At 39.2% G+C, this 20,406-nt stretch overlaps 1 protein-coding gene across 9 annotated transcripts in view; it reads left to right on the top strand.

Moving 5' to 3' along the window:
• The window catches only part of LOC143029611 (uncharacterized), a 212,481-nt gene that overhangs the window by 164,304 nt on the left and 27,771 nt on the right, over nt 1-20,406 (top strand). For 8 of the 9 annotated variants that reach the window (XM_076192349.1, XM_076192347.1, XM_076192345.1 and 5 more), the window contains 6 exons: nt 3,091-3,672; nt 15,982-16,169; nt 16,402-16,716; nt 17,391-17,698; nt 19,009-19,026; nt 19,222-19,447. In XM_076192349.1, coding sequence (XP_076048464.1) covers nt 3,091-3,672; nt 15,982-16,169; nt 16,402-16,716; nt 17,391-17,698; nt 19,009-19,026; nt 19,222-19,447 — 1,637 coding nt within the window. The remainder of the gene's footprint in view (nt 1-3,090; nt 3,673-15,981; nt 16,170-16,401; nt 16,717-17,390; nt 17,699-19,008; nt 19,027-19,221; nt 19,448-20,406) is intronic. The other variant, XM_076192341.1, reaches the window with a different exon arrangement.

The following is a 20,406-nucleotide window of genomic DNA, read 5'->3' as shown; positions in this document are numbered from 1 at the left end:
TGGAAAAATTGCTCGACAGGTTGTACCAACGTCAGCCATGATTTGGCCCTTTCTCCGTGTGGTACGAATCTTGGTGTTGGTGCTGACCATGAAGATGCATCCGACAGAGTGCTGATGCATCATAAAGTGATAGCCATGGCAGATCGAGGACCCGACGCGGGAATTTACCTTGTAGTATATGAGTAATGCATTCCGCCTTGCTGACGCAGGTACGGTGAAAAATTCCCGCGCTTTTTACCTTGTGCGGACAATCTCCTTAGAAACTTTATCTTCAGCTTCCGTATCACCGTCACATGTAGGAAGAAACTGAAAAGATGGATTTGAAATAGTTTAACGTGTGCGTTGAGTGGTGATGGTGGTTCACCAGAGGAAATGCCTGCTGTTCAGCGGCGTCGTGTACCGTCACCTCACTGGCCTGGGGTCCCGAGCACAAAATGACGGGCGACCAGACCCAATGTACTGTAGGTCAGGTCGGTCGTTGTTGTGAAGGTTGGGTATAGATATGGGAATTATTAACTCGACGTATCGTTTTTTTTTCCTTATGCAAAATGAAATCCCTGACTATTTACTTATAACCGAATGCACACACATAACAACGCAATAAAGTGCGAGAGCAAATCAATAGAATATCAATTGGTTCCACGCTGATGGTCCTTACCCTCCGCCCTCAACGTTCTCGCATTTGTACATTGAGATACGGAATCTCTAAATTAATCCCGACTCCAGGAAAGCCCTGTTCAATATATTCGACATAAATTATTGGGATATATATCGTGACACGTGGTCTGCGGGGTCAGGGAGAGAAGGCCATCTCGGAGTTCGGTGATACGCGTCCGGCCCACAGGAAGTGACGTTGCTGCTGCTTCACAGGCTCAGCCGTGGCGGATTCCATCGTGAGACCTGCGCGAGTAGCATAAGGATTTTAGTATGCGTGGTTGGTCAGTTAATATAGAAACGGCTGTTTGTACTTTCTTGCTTCATATTTACCATATTTTTAATGTGTAACTGGCATATTCAATTAAACAAAATCAGAATAGAAAGAAAATGTAGGCCGAAAGGAATGAGAATGATTTGATATCTCCCACATTCTCCTTGATCCTTTCCTCACCGGATGGCACTTTTCCTATTATTATGACTGCAGCTGACATTCGTATTTATCTGTGCATGGTCGCCTTCAACAGTGAAGATGCTTATGCATTTATTTCTGCACATAAATTCCTTGTGGAGTTGTTGCTTCCAGCAGAAATCACCACTTGAATTCTGAGGTAGTTTCTAAAGGACGTTGATTAACGGTTGGAAAGGTCAGACTCCCGCTTAGGTTTGAAGTTCAGTTTTATTGAGATCGGAATGTAAGAAATAGTTATTTCGGTAGTCGGCTTCTACCAATCTAATTAGATGGCCTGTGCATCATTGAGAAAAACGTTGTTTAACAGTACAGTAAAATGTGTGTATGCGAAAGTGTATGTATGTGACCTTGCTGAAGGGCATGGGGTAGCTAGCTGGTGAACGTAACTCGTGTGTCTGTAGGCAGTGCAGACTCAGCAATTTTTTTTTATCCTCATCTTGCTTGAAGTAGACTTATTGTCGACTTTGTGTGTACGTAGTGACTGCTCAAGTGTAAAATATGCTAGATATTATTATACATCAATGTAACTTCAATCACACAGTATCATATATTAATTATTTTTACCCATTAGAATGCGGAAATGGGGAGGGATCTCGATTTATTAAAATCGAATGACTACAACCCGTACACCAAAGTACTCATTGCCCATCTGCGGCAGTAGTAGTTTCCCAGTGCGTGTGCCAAACGTAGTCACATGATGTCGCAAATATCCTCTCGTCAACAATTTAGCAGGCCAGATATGTTAGGACGAAGGTTAACTTGAACAGTCTCATCACAAGCTTTAGGTATTTCCACTTTCACCATTCCTTTTTTGTTCACTCGGGATATTTTGCGCAGTTCAGCATCTTCAATTGCGTTCTTCAGCTGACCATTGTCGGGGTAGCACCTGCAGATGACAGTCGGGAAGCGTCTCAGTGTTAAGTACATTAGTGAAAAAACACGAGAATTTAGTTTGACAGTTGAAGATACCTTGTGTCGGCTGTTTATTGTCATTCGTATATATTAAACGAGTCATTTCCTTGTATTGTGAAATGGTGTTGAAAGAATTGTGACACCATAAGAGCCGTTTATTGAATAAACTTATGAAAATCGCAGTTGAGATGTTTTCAGGGCTGAATCTATTTTTTTTCCGAAACTTGGTCTAACAACAGAATTCCTACGCATCTTAGCTGATCTTGAATGCTCGGAATAGTGAACAACCTACTCAGGTCGCCCATATTCGTGGAAGGCAAGATGAGATACCACATGGGTGTGACGTCACTGCGTAGTTGCCATATTCTACGTCATGCCGACGCATGTTGCCAAATGTTGAACAATTTTAACATTTTATTTAGTCAGATTTGATTGGTAGTATGTATATATGTAGTAGAGGTGTTAATGTACTTCACCGTTGTAGTAAAGAGTAGTTAATTGAATATCTGGGATGTGATTGAAATCCTGTGGTTAGATTGTTAAATTCCTTGATCATTTCTCGGAAGGGAGCGTGGGCAGCGGAAGGGGGAAACCTCACGATTCGTCTTTACTTGTTATTTTCCAAGAAATCACTCAATTTCCTGGGAGTTAAACCGGAAGTTAGTGTAGCCGGAATGAAGTTTGAGAGATATTAGTCATCAGTAGTGCCGAGCCATGTGGAGATGAGGGTGATCCTTCTCAGTCTTGCAGCGAGTGTATTTCGCCTCAACGCTTAGTAGTGGCAGCTGTGTCGAAAGATATCTTACGAATTCAGAGGTTAGGAGGAGGTCCTTTTCCGTTGCCATTGCTTTTGTATGGTTGGTGGTATTGTAACATTCAACAATTGACGACTTATCTATGACACCATTATCTTGAATCCCCCAGATCATCGAGGCATGCAACAATGTTCCTATTTAAATTCTAGATGACCATGTGCATATTTGTGAAGTAGTATTCTTATGCATCCTCTGTAAGGTTTAGTTACAATATTAATTTATTTCTTTTGATTGCAGGCAACCACATGATGACCCCAGATGACTCTCTAGCCCAAGTCGACGCCATGGACGCCAGCAGGGAGCCAGACAAAGGTGCGACAACAACATCAAGTACAACAACGGCCACCTCGCCAAACAACACGGTCACCCATTCAGGGAAGGCGGACGAAACTGGTGCAAAACTGCAAGATGACCCAAAGCAACAACAACAGCAACAACAACAACAACAACAACAACAACAACAACCAGATATCAGTGATAACAACAACACGAAGAAGGATTGCAGTGATAGTGGTGGTGGTGGTGGTGGGGGTGGAGGGGATGGTAGTGACGGCAAAAAAGCGACAAATAACTCGAACGCAGGTGAAATGAACGGGGAGACGGGAGGGGGAGCAGAGACAGGAGAAACAGATAGTGTAGTTCGGGAAGCTGCGAAAACGTTGGAGGCGGAAAACGAAGTTGAAGACGACGACGCGGATGATGACGACGACAGCAAAGAGTCTAGTGAAGAGGATGAAGACAAGCTTGTTATAAACGAAGGCAACGTGACTGGCGAGGGCAGTGAGGCCAAAGTGGAAGAGAATGAAGAAAATACACCAGGTAGGTTGTCTTCATGATTACGTATCACATTTGAAGAACACTGCTATGATCGATCATCAATCAATCGATCCGTTGTTCCTGATCTCTTGAATGAGACCCGCGGCCCGTAGGGCGTGAAACCAAAATGTGCATAAATATATTTCATGCTCTGAAAGTGCTATGTTTCGTAAATTGTCTCTTTCCAAGTGTCATCTTGAACAAGTCATCATTGTTTCGTATTACCTTATATGCAGTAACTGCATCCAGGCATACTCATATAGCAAACCGTAATATAGCTTGAATTTTCATATGGATGACATTAAAGAAATCGAAAGGACAAACTAGTGTTGATTTTGAACGTCTTCATTATGCTTCTTGGTTACGTGCTTGATGTAGTATTGAATTTGTTGGGTCTTGGGAATGGGTTGTTTTGTGATCTTTGTATTTATGGAGGAGGCTGGCTATAAGTTACATTATTTAATTGTGAATTGGTGGCTCGTGTATAGGCACTGCGGAACTACATCCCCAATTTTCATTTGTTACTATCGATAACATTCTTTATAATGAGTGTTTCATCTAATTCTCTCGTTATACTTGTGCATTATATAATGATTTAATTTAATATCAGTAGCCATCTCTCAGTTCATGTAAGTAAAATGCAAAAAATCTTTCTACGGAAACATGCACTTCGCATTTCCAGCAATGCGGTATTTGGCTTTTGTGCGCATAACATGCCCGAGTTGACTACATACTAGAGATGATCTATATATATATATATATATATATATATATATATATATATATATATATATATATATATATATATATATATATATATATTTATAGTGTTTTCTAATCGATTACTTCACATGCAATGTAATCAATTACTTCGGATCAACGAGGAGCCAAGTTGAGAGGGGAAAAGATGGTGGATGGGGAGTGGGTATGCCTTTTTGACTTGTCCTCCCTGGGAAGGGTTGAAAACCCTTAGTATGTGATTACTTCGATTACTTTTGCGATAAATAATAGATTAGTACTCGATTGTTTATCCTGGAAATAGATTAGTGATGTATTTGTAAAGTATAAGGTGTACATGGATTTTAGTCTTTTTTCAGCCAAGAATCCTAGAATATATATGTAATATCTGAAATGTTGACCCGCGACTTTTAGTATTTATTAAGTTTACTTTGATTTCATTTAAACTCCACTTTAAAATTTAAACTCCACTTTAAATGAGGACTGACAATAAAGTGAATATTTATTTTTTCGTCATACAGGTCAGTGTCAGTAATGCACTACGAATTACGAATATTAACGAAAAAATAAAATTTTCTTTTATGAATCAATCTTTCAATAAAATAATCTTATTTTTGTTCATGAACAGAACATATTATTTCATTATGTATTTGAATAAATACTGGTAATGTATTTGTTTTCTATATATAATGCAACTCAGTATCAATTGTGAAGTACGAAATTGTGAATTTTAACAAAAAATATCTCATTATATGAATGTGTGTTGAAACGGTTACCTTGCCCTTCCACCCCCCATCCCCACCACCGCCCAAACACTGGGGCAATAACGGGCGTGAAGGAGAAAGGCGAATGAATTTGCCCTTGCATTCGCACAAGAAATAACTTGCACTACCTTGTAGATTTAATTGTCTAGGTGAGATGTTTTAGATTAAGATATAGACTCTCCTCAGTTCAACCCTTACTCTGGGAATAATCATTTGGTAATCGATTACGCCCACCACTGTTTCACGCTAGATAGATGAGCACTGTTATACATGTAGTGCCGACCCTGTTTTGAAATTGTATAGTAAAGCTTATCTTTGGCTAAGCATGTGCTTAAAAATGAATGATAAAGTGTAGAAGTAGATGGTTATGTTTCCAGTTATTCTATTTAATTTATAGTTTTTCGGTTATTTTATATAAAATTTAGATTATTCAACCATGAACTCCTTGCATCCACAAGATATAAGTTCTGTGACTGTAAGTGAACTTTAACAACCTAAGTTTTCATAGTTGTCTCTCCATGAAAAAGTTATAGTTAAAAAAAAAAAAAGTAGGCTCAAGTGATTTGATACAGGTCTTTTAGATTCTAAAGGGAATTGACATCAGAAGTGATGAAATTTTCACTCTGAATTCGAATCAGACAAGAGGGAATTGACATCAGAAGTGATGAAATTTTCACACTGAATTAGAATTGGACAAGAAATAATGGTCTCAAACTGTCTGGAAGTAGATTTAATTTTGAAGTGGATAGAAACACATTTGCCAACTGTTTTAAGATTCATGGAGATATACATACGTAAACCAACAGCTTTTCCCCCTTACAAAAGAAGTAGCCAAAAACAAAGGCATAAGATCTATTCCCACCCATTCCCACCCATCCCACCTACTCTACTCACATTTACCCCTCTCCCTCCCTTTTATCTTGGCTTCTCCTGGATGATGGGTCATCCCTGCATCTCGCCCACTGCCCTGGGTCAGAAGCAGCGTAGCAAGACACAGCACATCCACAGCACGGTCACTTCATTTAATCAGCAATCCCCCATATCCATCCCCTCATGCAGAAAAAGAGAAGATGGGGAGAAATCCCTTCAGGGTGCATCAAAATATCATTCACACATACTTCCTCATCCCCCATGCGCCACCCACTCCCTTCCATGCATCACAGCATCATCCATACACAACCACTCTCCACTCACCCCATCTTCTGTCTTCTCCCTTCTCAATAGACATTCCCCTCATTCCCAATGCCCGATCCATTCATTTCACCCATGGTTGTCCCTCATGTTTACTCCTTCCACCTCTGCATTCCACACCTCTTATTAATCTCTCTTTACTCTCATTTTTTCCATGTGTCCAAACCATCCCAATATTCTTTCATCAACCCTATCTCCCAACTTCCTCTCCATCCCCGCTCTTCTCCTTACCTCTTTGTTTCTCACTATCCAGTCTAATAACCCCTACCATACTTCTCAGGCATTTCATCTCAAGCACATTTAAACTCTTCCTCTCTTATGTTCCATGTTTCTGCCCCATACATTGATTTGGGTACAATCACTCCTTTATACAATCTCCTCTTAGCATCTATTCCTAAATGTCTACCCCTCATTACACTTTTCAATTCCCCACTCCACCTCCACTCTTCCCTTGCCCATCACATTCTCACCCAAGTATATAAAGCTATCCACTTCCTCCAGTCTCTCTCTCTCCCTTAATATTCACTTCCAATTTACTGCCAAATTCTCCCCATGTACATCTCATCACCTTACTTTTACCCAAATTTAGGATTAGGAGAGGAACAGAGGGAGTAATTGGTGAGGAACATTGTTTTAGGACAGGTAGGGGTTGCATGGATCAGATTTTTGTGGTAAGACAGGTATGTGAGAAAGGCTTATGACAGGGTAGACAGGAAGGCAATGTGGGAGGTAATGCAGATATATGGGATAAGAGGAAAGCTGTTAAGGACAGTAAAGATTTTTTATGAGAGTAGTAGAGCCTGTGTTAGAGTTAGAAATGAAGAGAGCGAGTGGTTTGAGGTAAAGGTGGGACTGCCAGGGATGTGTTATATTGCCTTGGCTGTTCAGTTTATACATGGATAGAGTGGTGCAAGTGGTAAACACAAGATGTGGGCTGGGGATTGGAGATGGTTAAAAAAAATGGAGAAAATGGGAGATAAGGCAGTTTTTGTTTGCTGACAACACTGTGCTTGTGGCAGGATCAGAGGAGGGATTAAGGAAGTTAGTGACAGAGTTTGGGAAATTGTGCGAAAGAAGGAAGTTGTTGATAAACGCCTAAGCAATATGCTGCTATGCCTGCCATTTATTTTATTGCATCTATTTATTATTATCGTTTTATTACAAACTTATTTATCAGTTTGTTTATTGTTTATCATTATTTATTTACTTATTTGTTCATTCATTTATTACTATTATTATTATTATTATTTTTTTTTGCATCTGCCTTAGTTATGGACCAAAAGGTCTCCTGTCAGCATGCAATTCCTTTTTAATCCCTTTGTAATCCTGTTTTACATCCTTTAGACCTGAACAACCATAATCAGATAACCTCTCTGTTTCTATGGTGCTTCTAGTGTCTTGTGCAGTTTATCTGTAAGGCTGGGAACCATATGCTGTGGTGTCTGCTCTTTACATTCTCTTGATTTAATTTATTTATTTCACTTTGTGTGGAGACCATATCATTGCTGCTTATTCCATTCTAGAGTGGATTAGGTGCTATGATTTTTTTCCTTTATTTTTTCATCCATGTAGGGATAAAAACACCTTTACATTCTTAGTCATGTATGTCTTGCTGTCAGTCTTACCAATATGTTTTGTGAGATGACAAATTATCCTTTATCAACACTCCCAGCTCTTTCTCTTCTTTTTCTTATGTGTATGTTACATTTCCTTTTAGATAATTCAATAATGGTCTTAATTTTTTCCAGTTTTTACTAGATTGCATTTTGTGTCATTAAAATATTTTTCACTTGGTTCTAGGTATATAAACTAAAAGTTTTTGCAACAACCTACAGTCCTCTTCATCTGCTCTTCTCATGGTCTTCACATTGTCTGCAAACATGTTGATATAGATCTTCACATTGTCTGCAAACTTGTTAATATAGATAGCTTGCATCTTCCATCATGTCATTTACATTAGCAAGAAACATTACTGGTGCCAGTACCAATTCTTGTGGAACTCCATTACTCACTGCCCCCATGTACCTGTTCTTTAGGCAATCTTGTCCAATCAAGTAATTAACCATTTAGTTATCTAGTGTGCTACAATTTCCGTAGTTATGAGGTACCCGTGCAAAAGGCTTGATCTAGGTACACACTCCACCCAATCTTCTCTTTTCCTGTACATCAATCACTCTTGGCTAAAAACACACATGATCTTTTAGCTCTAAAGCTGAATTGATTGTCTGCCAAAATGTTCATCTCTTTCACAATTCTTAATGGATGTTGTGTGTGTGGAATGCGAGGCCCAGTGTTCTGGGGGCTTTGTCTATTGGAAAGGGTTTGCTGTTTAGTGATGCTGTTGGGTACATTTTGGATTTATAGCAGTCTAAAATGTGCACTGTCACTGGAAACTTTGGAGGATATGCTGAGATTCTGTTTTGTTTCAGCTCTTTGTAGGTCAAAAGCATATGTGAATGCTATGAGCTTGGTGAAAAGTAGGTCATGTTTGAAAAGACTGAACAGGGTTGGGGGATAGTATTACCTATTGTGTGTGCATGTATACCTAGTTGTGTTATACAGGAAGGGGAGCTATGCTTGTGGTAACCTGTCTTTGTATCTTGCATCATCTAGTTTGTTTAATAAATTCATGTATGTTATTTGCACACACACCCCTTTTTCTCTCTCTCTCTCTCTCTCTCTCTCTCTCTCTCTCTCTCTCTCTCTCTCTCTCTCTCTCTCTCTCTCTTCCAGATCTCTTCTACAACTGTCCTTTTTGTGTTTCTTTTCATGTCCCCTTGTTTTCCTTCTATCCCAATTTAGTAAGTCTTCTCTGTCAAGGACTTCCATGTCTTTCATGATTCTGTAAGTGGCCAACATATCACCTCTTTCTCTTCTTTGTTCCAGGTTTGGTAGTTCCAGTTTAGACAATCTATGCTCGTATGTCAGTTTTGAGAGTGTTGGGACCATCTTTGTTGTTGCTTTTTGGATTCTTTCTACATGCATACATATACCAAAGGCTTTTTTCCTTCTTATAAGGGAGGTAGAGTGTTGGGGCCATCTTTGTCGTTGCTTTTTGGATTCTTTCTACATACATATACCAAAGGCTTTTTCCCTTCTTGTAAGGGAGGTAGCCAAAAAACAAAGGCATAATAACCACTCCCACCCATTTCATCCCTAATATACTCCACTCCCCTCCACCTTCTTCCCTCCCTCTTATCTTGGCACCTCCTGGATGACGGGTCATCCATCTTGTCCACTGCTCTGGGAAAAGGAAAATACATACATATACCAAAGGCTTTTTTCCCCAATGTAAGGGAGGTAGCCAAAAAACAAAGACATAATAACCACTCCCACCCATTTCATCCCTAATACACTCCACTCCCCTCCATTCTCTTCCCTCCCTCTTATCTTGGCACTTCCTGGATGATGGGTCATCCCTGCATCTTTTCCACTGCCCTGGGAAAAGGAAAATAGAAAGAATCCTTTTTAGAATTCTTTCTATTTTCCTTATATTCTTTTTTGTACTGGTTGTCCATAGTGTTGCTGCATACTCTAATCTTGGTCTTATCAATGTGACTAGTATTTTCTTTACCATTATCTCGTCCAAGTAATTAAAAGCAACTTTTATTGATTTTAATAAATTGTAGGTTTCTCCAACTATTTTGTATATCTGCTTGTCTGGGGACATGTCTTTGGTGATAATTACTCCTAGGTCCTTTTCAGAATAAATTTTCTTTACATCCTTTGCACCAATTTTATATTGTCCTGATATTCTTTTTTTACTTTTTCCAAATTCCATTATACTACATTTCTTAATGTTGAAGTCCATTTCCCACTTCTGACTCCATTCCCAGACCTTGTCCAGATCTCCCTGTAGTGATTCACAATCTTTTTCCATACTTTCTTTAGTAGTTTTGTGTCGTCTGCAGAGAAGTTCTTGTAACATTCTACACCTTCATCCATGTCATTTACATATATAGCAAACATTATCAGAGCCAGTACTGAACCCTGTGGGACTCCACTTATCATTTCTTTTCAAATAGAGTTTTTATTTCTGAGCACCACTCATTTTTCTCCCTTGCAAGAAATCTTCCATCTATTTCAATAATTTTCTGTGTATACCTCCTATTGTTTTGAGTTTTCTTGATAATTTTTTGTGTGGTATTTTAATCAAACATAGGAAAGCACAGTCTGCCCATCCTTCCCATTCTTGCATTATATCTGTTAACTCTGAATAGAAACAGATCAAATTTGTGGCACATGATCTTCCCTGTCTAAATCCGAATTGTCTCAGATTTAGTATATTATTCTCCAGGTGTTTAGTCCATCTACTTTTGATGACTTCCTCACAAATTTTGGCTATTGTACTTGTAAGAGGGAATGGTCTATAGTTTGTTGGGTCTTCCTTGTTTCCCCCTTTGTATGTTGGCACAATATTGGCATGTGTGTGCATATGTTTTTATACACATGTACACCAAAGACAGGAACAATAATCTGTCAACTCCCTCACCTCTGTGTGCAAGTCCAAGGGGTATTTGGTCTCTTGACCAGCCCAAGGTATCCATCAACTCCAACTCTGTTTCCACACCTTTTCACATAAGGAGAGTTGACAATCCTCAGCTGCTTCCCTCCTCATGTTTCAGCCAGTGATATAGAAACAGCCCCACTCAAATAATACACAGATAACAATGCTAAATTTCTTCCTATAGATCTGTAGGAAGGTCCAAGTACTCCCCCAAGCTAAATAGAATTGATATTAGCCAGAGTAGAACATGTTAAGGTGCCCACTGTTGCAAAGCAATAGACACACTTCAGAAGTCAACTTTTGTGGTTATGTTTTATTAGATTTATTGTATTGCTCTTGACCTAAATGGTTTGGCAGGGGACAAGGATGAGCTGCGAAATGGAAGGGCTGATGAATGGGTTTTGGATGGGTGTGGGGGGAAAATGTATTTATATATACAAGTATGTATATATTTGTGTATGTATGTATATATGTATGTACAGATGATGCTGTTGTACAAGGAGGGGAGGGGCAGGGTATGGGGGGTGCTTATGTGTGAATGATATTTTGATGCAGCCCGAAGGGATTTCTCCACGTCTTCTCTTTTTCTGCATGAGGGGACATAGAGGCGGGGGGATCATTGATTAAGTGAAGTAGCCTTGCTGTGGATGTACTGTGTCTTGCTGCATTGCTTCTGACTCAGGACAGTGGGCAGAACATGGATGGCCTGTCATCCATGAGGAGCTAAGATGAGAGGGAGGAAATAGTGGTGGATGGGAGTGGAATGGGTTGGAGTAGGCATGTGCCTTTGACTTGACTACCCCCCTTATATCCAACCTTGTAACCCCTATCATACTTCTCAGACATTTCATCTCAAACACATTTAAACTCTTCCTTTCCTTTTTTATGTTCCATGTCACTGTCCCATACAGTGCTATTAGCACAATCACCCCTCCATATAATCTCCTCTTAGCATTGATTCCCAAGTGTCTATTTCTCATTACAATTTTTAATCCCCCCATGGCTCTTACTTGCTTCTCTCAATCTACAATCTACCTCCACTCCTCCCATTCCTGCCACATGCGACCCCAAGTATCTAAAGCTATCCCCTTCCTCCAATCTCTCTCCTTTAATTCTCACTTCAAATTTCTGCCATTCTCTCCCCTTGTACATCTTATCAATTTAGTTTTACCCACGTTTACCTTCAACTTTTTTCTCACGCCCACCTTCCCAAACTGTCACTAACTTCCTTAATCCTTCTTGTGATCCTGCCATTAGTGCAGTGCCATCAGCAAACAACAACTGGCATACCTCCCACTTTTTTCCATTTTCTTTAACCATCTCCAATTCCCAGCCCACTGCCCATGCATTTACCTCCCACACCACCCCATCCATGTACATGTAGAACATCCACAGTGACATGACACATCCCTGTCAAAGTCCTACCTTTACCTCAGATGACTCGCTCTCTCCATTTCTAATTCTAACACAGGCTCTACTACTCTTGTAAAAACTCTTTACTGCTTTTAACAGCTTTTGTGCATTCTTCAATTAAGGCAGACTCAAATATTTTCCTCCTAAAATTGCAACTAGACTTGAACACTTGCTTGGCCTTATCCCAGTCAATCCAGTGGTTTTGATGACACGTGGTGGAGTACAGCTGAACACTCTTGGCATATTTGATGAAGCTCTTATGTTCGCCCATTCTAGTGTTCAAGTCTTTACCAGTTTGGCTTAGGTACACAAGATCACAATTTTGGCAGGGTAAGCTATATACTCCAGGACAATCAGCCCCCCTCATCCTTAGGTGAATGCTCACAATTTGCTGATGCACTATGTTGAGATAGTGGTAAACAAATGTGAGACAATCTTTGGGAATTAACTTAACAGAAGAATTGGTGTTGCTGTGTGGTTTACAAATGTGTTACTACATTTTGCTCTAGGGAATATATATATATATATATGTATGTATGTATGTATGTATGTATATACATATATGCAGAGTTGGGCGCACTCCTCAGTGTGTTCCGAGGTGTGTCCCTCAGGTGTCAGTCAGGACACCAAGGGATGCACCTAGGAATGGACCAAGGAATGTGTCCAGCTCTGCATATATACCAAAGGCTCTTTCCCCCTTACAAGGAAGGTAGCCCCCTCCCCAAAAAAAGGGGGGGGGAGGCATAAAATCCACTTCCACCCCACCCATTCCGTCCTCACATATACCACTTCCATTCACCCCACTCCTTCCCTTCTATCTCGGCTCCTCTTGGATGACAGGTCATCCCTGCATCTTGCCCACTGCCCTGGGTCAGAAGCAGTGTTGCTATATATATATATATATATATATATATATATGTATATATATATATATATATATATATATATATGTATATATATATATATATATATATATATATATATATATAAATGCATACATACAAAGGACTCTTTCTTCTGTATATGGAGATTTGCTGAATCAAAGCTCACAATTTACAATTGATTATAACCACTGCCTTGAGTTTTAGTGATTAGAAACTTGCTGCAACCCCACATTAGCTAGCAAAGGTCATTATGGTCTTCTGTAGAGATCTCTGGGAAGAAATGGTGGACTGGTCTGTCGTATAATTTTGGATCTGTTTTTGTAACACTATCTGAAGAGCAAGAATAGGAGAGCCACTATTAATTGCCAGCTCGCCATGTATGGTAAACAGTGGGTGTGCATGTGTATGGAGGGAGAGAAGGTAGTGTGAAGTTGATAGAAAAGATTAGGGGTCTGGTTTGGAAACATGCCATCCACAGAGATCTGTACCACTAGATGCAGCTGGTAGTGTTTGTAGATCTTCAAGATGGATAGCAGGAAAATGGTGTTCTCTAAGTGTCCATCTTACAGGACCACTTCAAGCAGTATAGTCCTCAGTTTTTAGGTTACCATTAGTCTTTATATATACAATTAGAATTAATGTATCATAAAGAAATACGTGTTTATTTTATTCATCTTATATCTGCATTTCTATGCAGATGGTGGCTGTTTTTCCACCCTTCAATTTACTTTGCTCTGTTTACTTAGCCTCTCCGACCTTCCTGAAACAAAGCAAAGTTTCATTATCAGATTGTATGATGTTGGTGAAGGTTCAAGTCAGGCAGCTCAGCCAATTTGCCTCTGACCTTGGAGGAGCCACCTATCCTAGCCTGAATAAGAGGACTGATAAGACAATCCCAGCGGGGGCATTTCAACACAACCACAGCATTGATTCATTACTCAGTCTCCAGGACTCTCATCTCCAGGCCCTAGAGTGATGCTACACATGACAGACACATAGGATAGTGACCCATAATGAGATGAGATGGCTACAAACTTGTAAGGAGTGTATGTGCCCTAAGGATGTTTTTTTTCATCTGGGTGGCCAACACATCCTCATCACTGGTGGGAAACCAGTCAGTAAGCTGGTTTAGTTGTTTATAACTTGACCATGTGTCAAGAAATATTGGATTATATGATACTAGTTTGGCAAAAGTTAAGAATGTTGAAGCTGTTATAATGATTGTTGTCCGAAACTGCCAACTGCCAATGCCAATGCCAACTGCATCCCCACAGCAGCTGGCATTGGTATTTCAGCCTTCCAATAGATCTTTCTTGGGAGGAATATAGGACTTTGTCAATGTTGTATTAGTGTGGGACTTTACATGTTGTGAACTTGTAGGAGGGAAGCAGTCACTGATTGTCAGCTCCCCATATATGAAAAGGTGGGGGAAAGATGGTCATAATTGATAGAGATATCTTGGGCCTTGTATGGAGAGCAAGTATCAAACCCTCAGGGCTGTACCTCCAGATGGATTTAAGTTTCAAAACAGGCAGCAGCAAGATGATTTTGGTGTCTACTTTGTAGGACCGCTACTTGTGTATACCTGTTGTTGGTCTCTGTTTTGATTTTTTTTTTTTAAATAACCAAGTTTCTGTGGAGATAATACTCTAATCAATCAATGTGTTGCCCTAGATTTTTTTTTGTAAGAGACCTGCATCCTCAAAGAAACTTGCCATGGCCACCAATTCAACCCAAAAGTCATTCAGTAAAGAAATTTTGTTTTGCTACTTGGAAATGGCATGATAATCACACGTGTAATAATACGACTGTAAGTTAAACTTGATTTTTTCATAGTTCTTAAGTTGAGGGTTGGTCACTCATGTAATTTAGCATTTACTGTGATAGGAAGGTTTGCATACTAAGCTTTTCAAATGATTTTGACTGATGAAAGCCGAGAAGTTTGGAGGATGGAACATAACAAATAGATAACCAGTATTGCAAGAGAAATGGTATATTGAATGTAATGTCTTGGTGTTTAGGGAGAAAGAAGAGTGGCTGGTGAGGAAAGCATGGAGGTGAAGTACTAGTACAACATAGAAGACAAAGGCCTTATGGAAAATGAAAAACTAAATGAAGTAATATGGTACAGGGATATGGAAGGTTTTTTTTTTTTTTTTTTTTTTTTTTTTTTTTTTTTTTATATATATAATGGATCTTAAATGGAGACTATACATAATGATAATTTTTGTCTCATTTCACCAGCTGAAACCTGTAGCCCCACAGTAGCAGACAGTGGCTCTAGGGCCCTTTTGTATGTAATGATTTACAGTAGTAGAAGAGAAGTCACTGGTTGCTGTTCTGACTTCATGTAAGGAGGAAATACAGTTAAAGTTAATCATAGAGAGATCTTTGGTCAGGTCTGGAAATGGTGTCAGCCCCTCAGGGCTACATGCCCAGATATAGATGAAGGTGATGATTGATTTTGAAAATGGGTGCCAGGGAGATGATTCTCCCACAGATCATGCAGTCCCTTGATAGTACATAAGAGAGAGATAGTACAAGGGAATATACCAATGCTCTCCATAGTTTTCTGAAACCAGATCATTAATTTATTTTGTGGTTGCTATCTCATCAGTGCAGTTTAGGAGGTAATATTAATTTAATTTATACCTTTTTGCATTTTCCTAGATTTTATATTGCTTTTTTGTTTTAATGTGTAAAATATGAACTATTTTTATTTGTTGCCAGCCCACTGTTGATGATTTGTGTAGTTCTTTATTGCAGCAAACCTGACAGCACTCCTTAATTAATAATTATTTTTTGTTTTCTGCAGAGGCACGTGACAGTCCTTCTCCCCCAAACAGCACCAGTATAAAAGCGGAGAAGCGTGGAGCAGATGACCCTCCTGTGTCTATTGTACCCAAACGACATCGTTCTTCAGAAGAGTTTGTGCCACTTGACAGCATCACATCTGTGTCCCAGGTGCAAAGTTCAATTGGACAGGTCAAGAAAGATCTGGAAGTAAGTTGTAGTTTTCTGGATTCTTTATTTCTTAATCATAGGTAGCTCTCTGGGAAGAAATGTTGGACTAATCTTTGCTATTTAATTGTGGATGAGCTATTTATGGAAAAGGAAAGTAGTTTGTATTCCTAAAAATTGCCAGCTGCTGCAAATGTTTTTCTATGTTTTTAGCTGTGATGCACATTGGAAGTGGACATAATTAGTAGTTATGTTATTATACTTTTATCCTTAGGTGCTGGATCTGATGTTAAAGCAAAAGGAAGAAGAATGGAATAGTTTACTAAGATTGCAGAAAAGAAAAGAAGAATTACATGCCCGATTACTTCGGAAACAGCAAGTTCTTCTCATGAAACGGGGGGATGAAAAAATAGGGGTAGAGACCAAGGATGGGGGTATTTCAAAGGCAGAGGGATACATGGAAAAGGAGGGCAGCAATCTCCTGTTCTTGCCTCAGGGAGGATATTCCAGTCTTGGAGGTCCTCAGCTTCCATTGATGATGATGAATCAGCTTTTATCAGGAGCCACTACTGCTCCTCAGTCAATGCAGGTGAGTTGCAATTTTTGATTGATTGATTGATTTTTTTTTTAATGAGTTGTTGATTTCGGAGTATGAGGTTACATAAGCTCCCCTCCTACATCCTATTTTAACTCTGTAATTCGATCACATTTGTCCCCTTATCCCTTGTAAAGTGGAATTGTATAGGGACTCATCCCTCTGAGACTACCATCCCATAGACACACATTGAACAATAAGTACATGTATCCAGTATCATGTATCAATATGGTGCCCTTCACAGAGGACTTTGTAGCATGGAATTTAATTAATCATGCCCATGGTTCAACTTTGCTAACTTTATTAAATCAATGTACTTGTTTGTAATTGAATGTACTAGGTATTTTTCAAGTACTGGTCTAAGTACAAATACAAGCACCATTAAATTTTTAGATATGAAATACAAGTGTAAGTACAAGTGTGTATGTGTGTATATATATATATATATATATATATATATATATATATATATATATATATATATATATATATATATATATATATATATATATATATATACTGATGACCCACTTTCGGAGAGTACGAAGATATAGAGATCTGTATATTTCGATCACTTACTGTGATCCTCTTCGGCAGATATGCCGAAGAGGATCACAGTTTATCGAAATATACAGATCTCTATATCTTCGCTTATTCTTCTCCGAAAGATTCCACCAACTTTAATCACCAGTAAACCAGACCCCAAAGCTAGCAATATTAGTGTAATTGACATCCACACCAGTGGTAGCAAACCTGGTCTAGAGGGTCCACGTGTCTCTTTGTCATCTGAAGCCCACAGCAAATTGGCCAAGCAGCTGTCTATGAAACCTATATTACCTAAACCAGTGGTATCTCGGCCAGAGGGTAACAGTGTTTCTCCAACTCCTGTGGGACAAGGTCCTCAAGGACCGACCATCAATGTTCAACACCTCATTGCTGCCCACCGTAAGGAGAATCCCAACACTCCTCCTCTTCGGTGAGTTTCTTTACTCTCTCTAATACAAATTTGAAATATGTTTGCTGTATCTTCTCAAAATCCTATTTAAGGATTGTAAATATAATTTTAAGCTAGTAAAGGGTATACAGCTTTGTAGTTTAGTTGAAAGACCCTTTTAAATCTGTTGAGAACCCCTATTGTGCATGCATGTACACACACACACACACACACACACACACACACACACACACACACACACACACACACACACACACACACACACACACACACACACACACACACACACCTCGTGGCACAGTAGTTAGAGTTCTCACCTGCCACTATGGCAGTCCGGGTTCGAATCCCGCCCAAGGCTGAAATAATTTCAGTATTGCTGTGCTGCGGGTTGTTACTGCAATTCTCGTGGGTGGGGAGTTGGGGGTGTGTGTGGGTATAAGGTCACAGTACAGACGCTCCTCAACTTAACGTTTTAGTTATGTTCCGAACGGCCAAACGTAAGTTGAAAATGAACGTAAGTTGTTACTGTACTATACATCCGTAAATTCTATTACCGTATCTTATAAAACACCCCTAAATCATTAATTATACACATAACATTGTAAAATAATAACATCAATTTCAAATAAATTAAATTCAAGCAACATAAATTGAGATTGTGGAGGAGGAGGATGAGGCAAGGCACGTTCATGCTGTCGTTTGTGCCATGTAAACAATGGATTCAGCGTCATGCGTATCGTTTGAACTACAGAGAGCGCGCTAAACTAAAAAATTCACTCAAAAATTTTTTTTTACAATTTTTTTTTTTTGCAGTCAGTTCAAACGTAAAATCGAAAAAACGTAAAACGAATGAACGTAAGTAGAGGAGCGTCTGTATTACCCATAGATCAGTCATACGAGCTCTGAGCTCTCGTCCGGGAGGTTAATAACCGTTGATCACAAGTCCAACATGTGATCCAAGACCATGGTGAATCATGCACACAGACACACACTACAAGCATAACTCTCCTCTCGTAAAATGTTACTAGGTAAATACACACACACGTTTCTTGCCATGTGCAGTATTTATACATAAATATGAGGGCAAGCAAGTCTTCTGATCTAATTACATCCTTGTGGTAGTTTCTGCAAACACACCTTGATATAACTACACCTGAAGGTTTAATTGTTCACATGTATAAAAGTCTGGCAAGGAGGTTTGATATAACTTGCATCATGATCATCAGTTGAATTATTTCTCTATCTCTTTATGTGCATGTTATTTGGGTATTGTGTTGTATAGTTTTTAATATATATTTTACTACAATATAATGTATTTATTCTATCATTAGGTCTCAGGATAGGTACAGGTACAGTATATCTTCGTATTGTTTCTCTCATTTTTTATAGTTCATGTTTAACATTGGACTAGGTATTTCAAGTAGTGTTTCTGCTAGGTGATATTCCTATGAATACTCTGCTGGTATACAGATAATTGTTTCTGCTAGAGTTCCTTTTTTTTTCCACATATAGATTTAATCAGTGTTTATTCAATTCCAATTCAGGGGTGCAAAACGTGGTGCATGGCGACAGAAGTACGATGGGGAAAAGCGGCCAAGGGACCATGATCGGCCCTCCAGTGTGTCAAGTTCTAGTAGTGATGCAGACTCATCACGACCAGACAAATCCAAAGGGGCATTGCCCATGAATGACCCCAATGTTTCGTATAAGGATGTCCTTTTGCAGTTTGCACAGATGACACAGTCGGAAAAACAACCTGGTTCACCACAGGTAAGAAGTTTGAGTTATCTTTCTTCTTGATATATATCAGTCATTCAGTCAGTTGTTCATAATTGTTAGCTCTATTGCTACCAACACTTTCAGTTCCCTTCTCTCCTTAATTACTGGATTTAATTCTGTTAACTGTTCCTTCTGTGATATAGTATTTCTTCATTCACTTTCTACTTTCTTCACTTTCTTTTTATCATCGTATAATTGTAAGTCACTCATCTGTAGACCCCATGCATCTTTTGTAGTATATGCTTTTAGTCAAGTTCCATTACTTAGTAAACGAAGGGGAATTAAATTGAACTTAAACTTTTCTTCATTTTCTTCATGAATTCTTGTACAATGTATTGTCTTAGGTACACCAGAGGATTCCCTGCCTGGGATCCTTAACCTCTTCAGTACGGGCCAAAATCTCGCGGGCAGCATTAGCTGCCAGACGTATGATGTGTCGTAATAATACTTGCATCATAAAATATAGTCACCGCTTATATCGATCGTTCTCTCTTTCACCCGTGAATTTTGATAACCATAGAAAATGTGATGAAGACAGTTTAGACAGTATGTCATTACGCAGGGGCAACTACAATAAATATAATCAAGATGCCGATATGGCAGCCTCGCATATCCACTTGCTCCTCATGCCGCCTACATATGCGGCACCGTATAGAAGGGGTTAATACACCCACCAAGCCAAGTCTGCTTCGATGTCACTATGTAATTCATCCAATAATTTTTACCGTTACAAATAAGTACCACCCTTTAAGGGTGTGACTTTACCTCCGTGCACCAATAATTTCTTTCCTCCACCCTTTTCTCCAATCAGAAAGACTTATACTGTCTCAAGCAATACTGCTTATGCAAGCATTCTTGTTATGAAGAAGTGGCTTTAGCATTAACAATCTGTAACATCAGCACCTATATCGATACCCTAGCTTGTGTTTACAAATATTGGGCGGTGAACG

The sequence above is a fragment of the Oratosquilla oratoria genome, chromosome 11 (genome assembly GCF_046742065.1).
Source record: "Oratosquilla oratoria isolate Oo_2021 chromosome 11, ASM4674206v1, whole genome shotgun sequence".
NCBI classification, from domain to species: domain Eukaryota; kingdom Metazoa; phylum Arthropoda; class Malacostraca; order Stomatopoda; family Squillidae; genus Oratosquilla; species Oratosquilla oratoria.
Note: the sequence above shows the minus strand (reverse complement) of the source record. Positions and strands in the feature narration are given on the sequence as shown.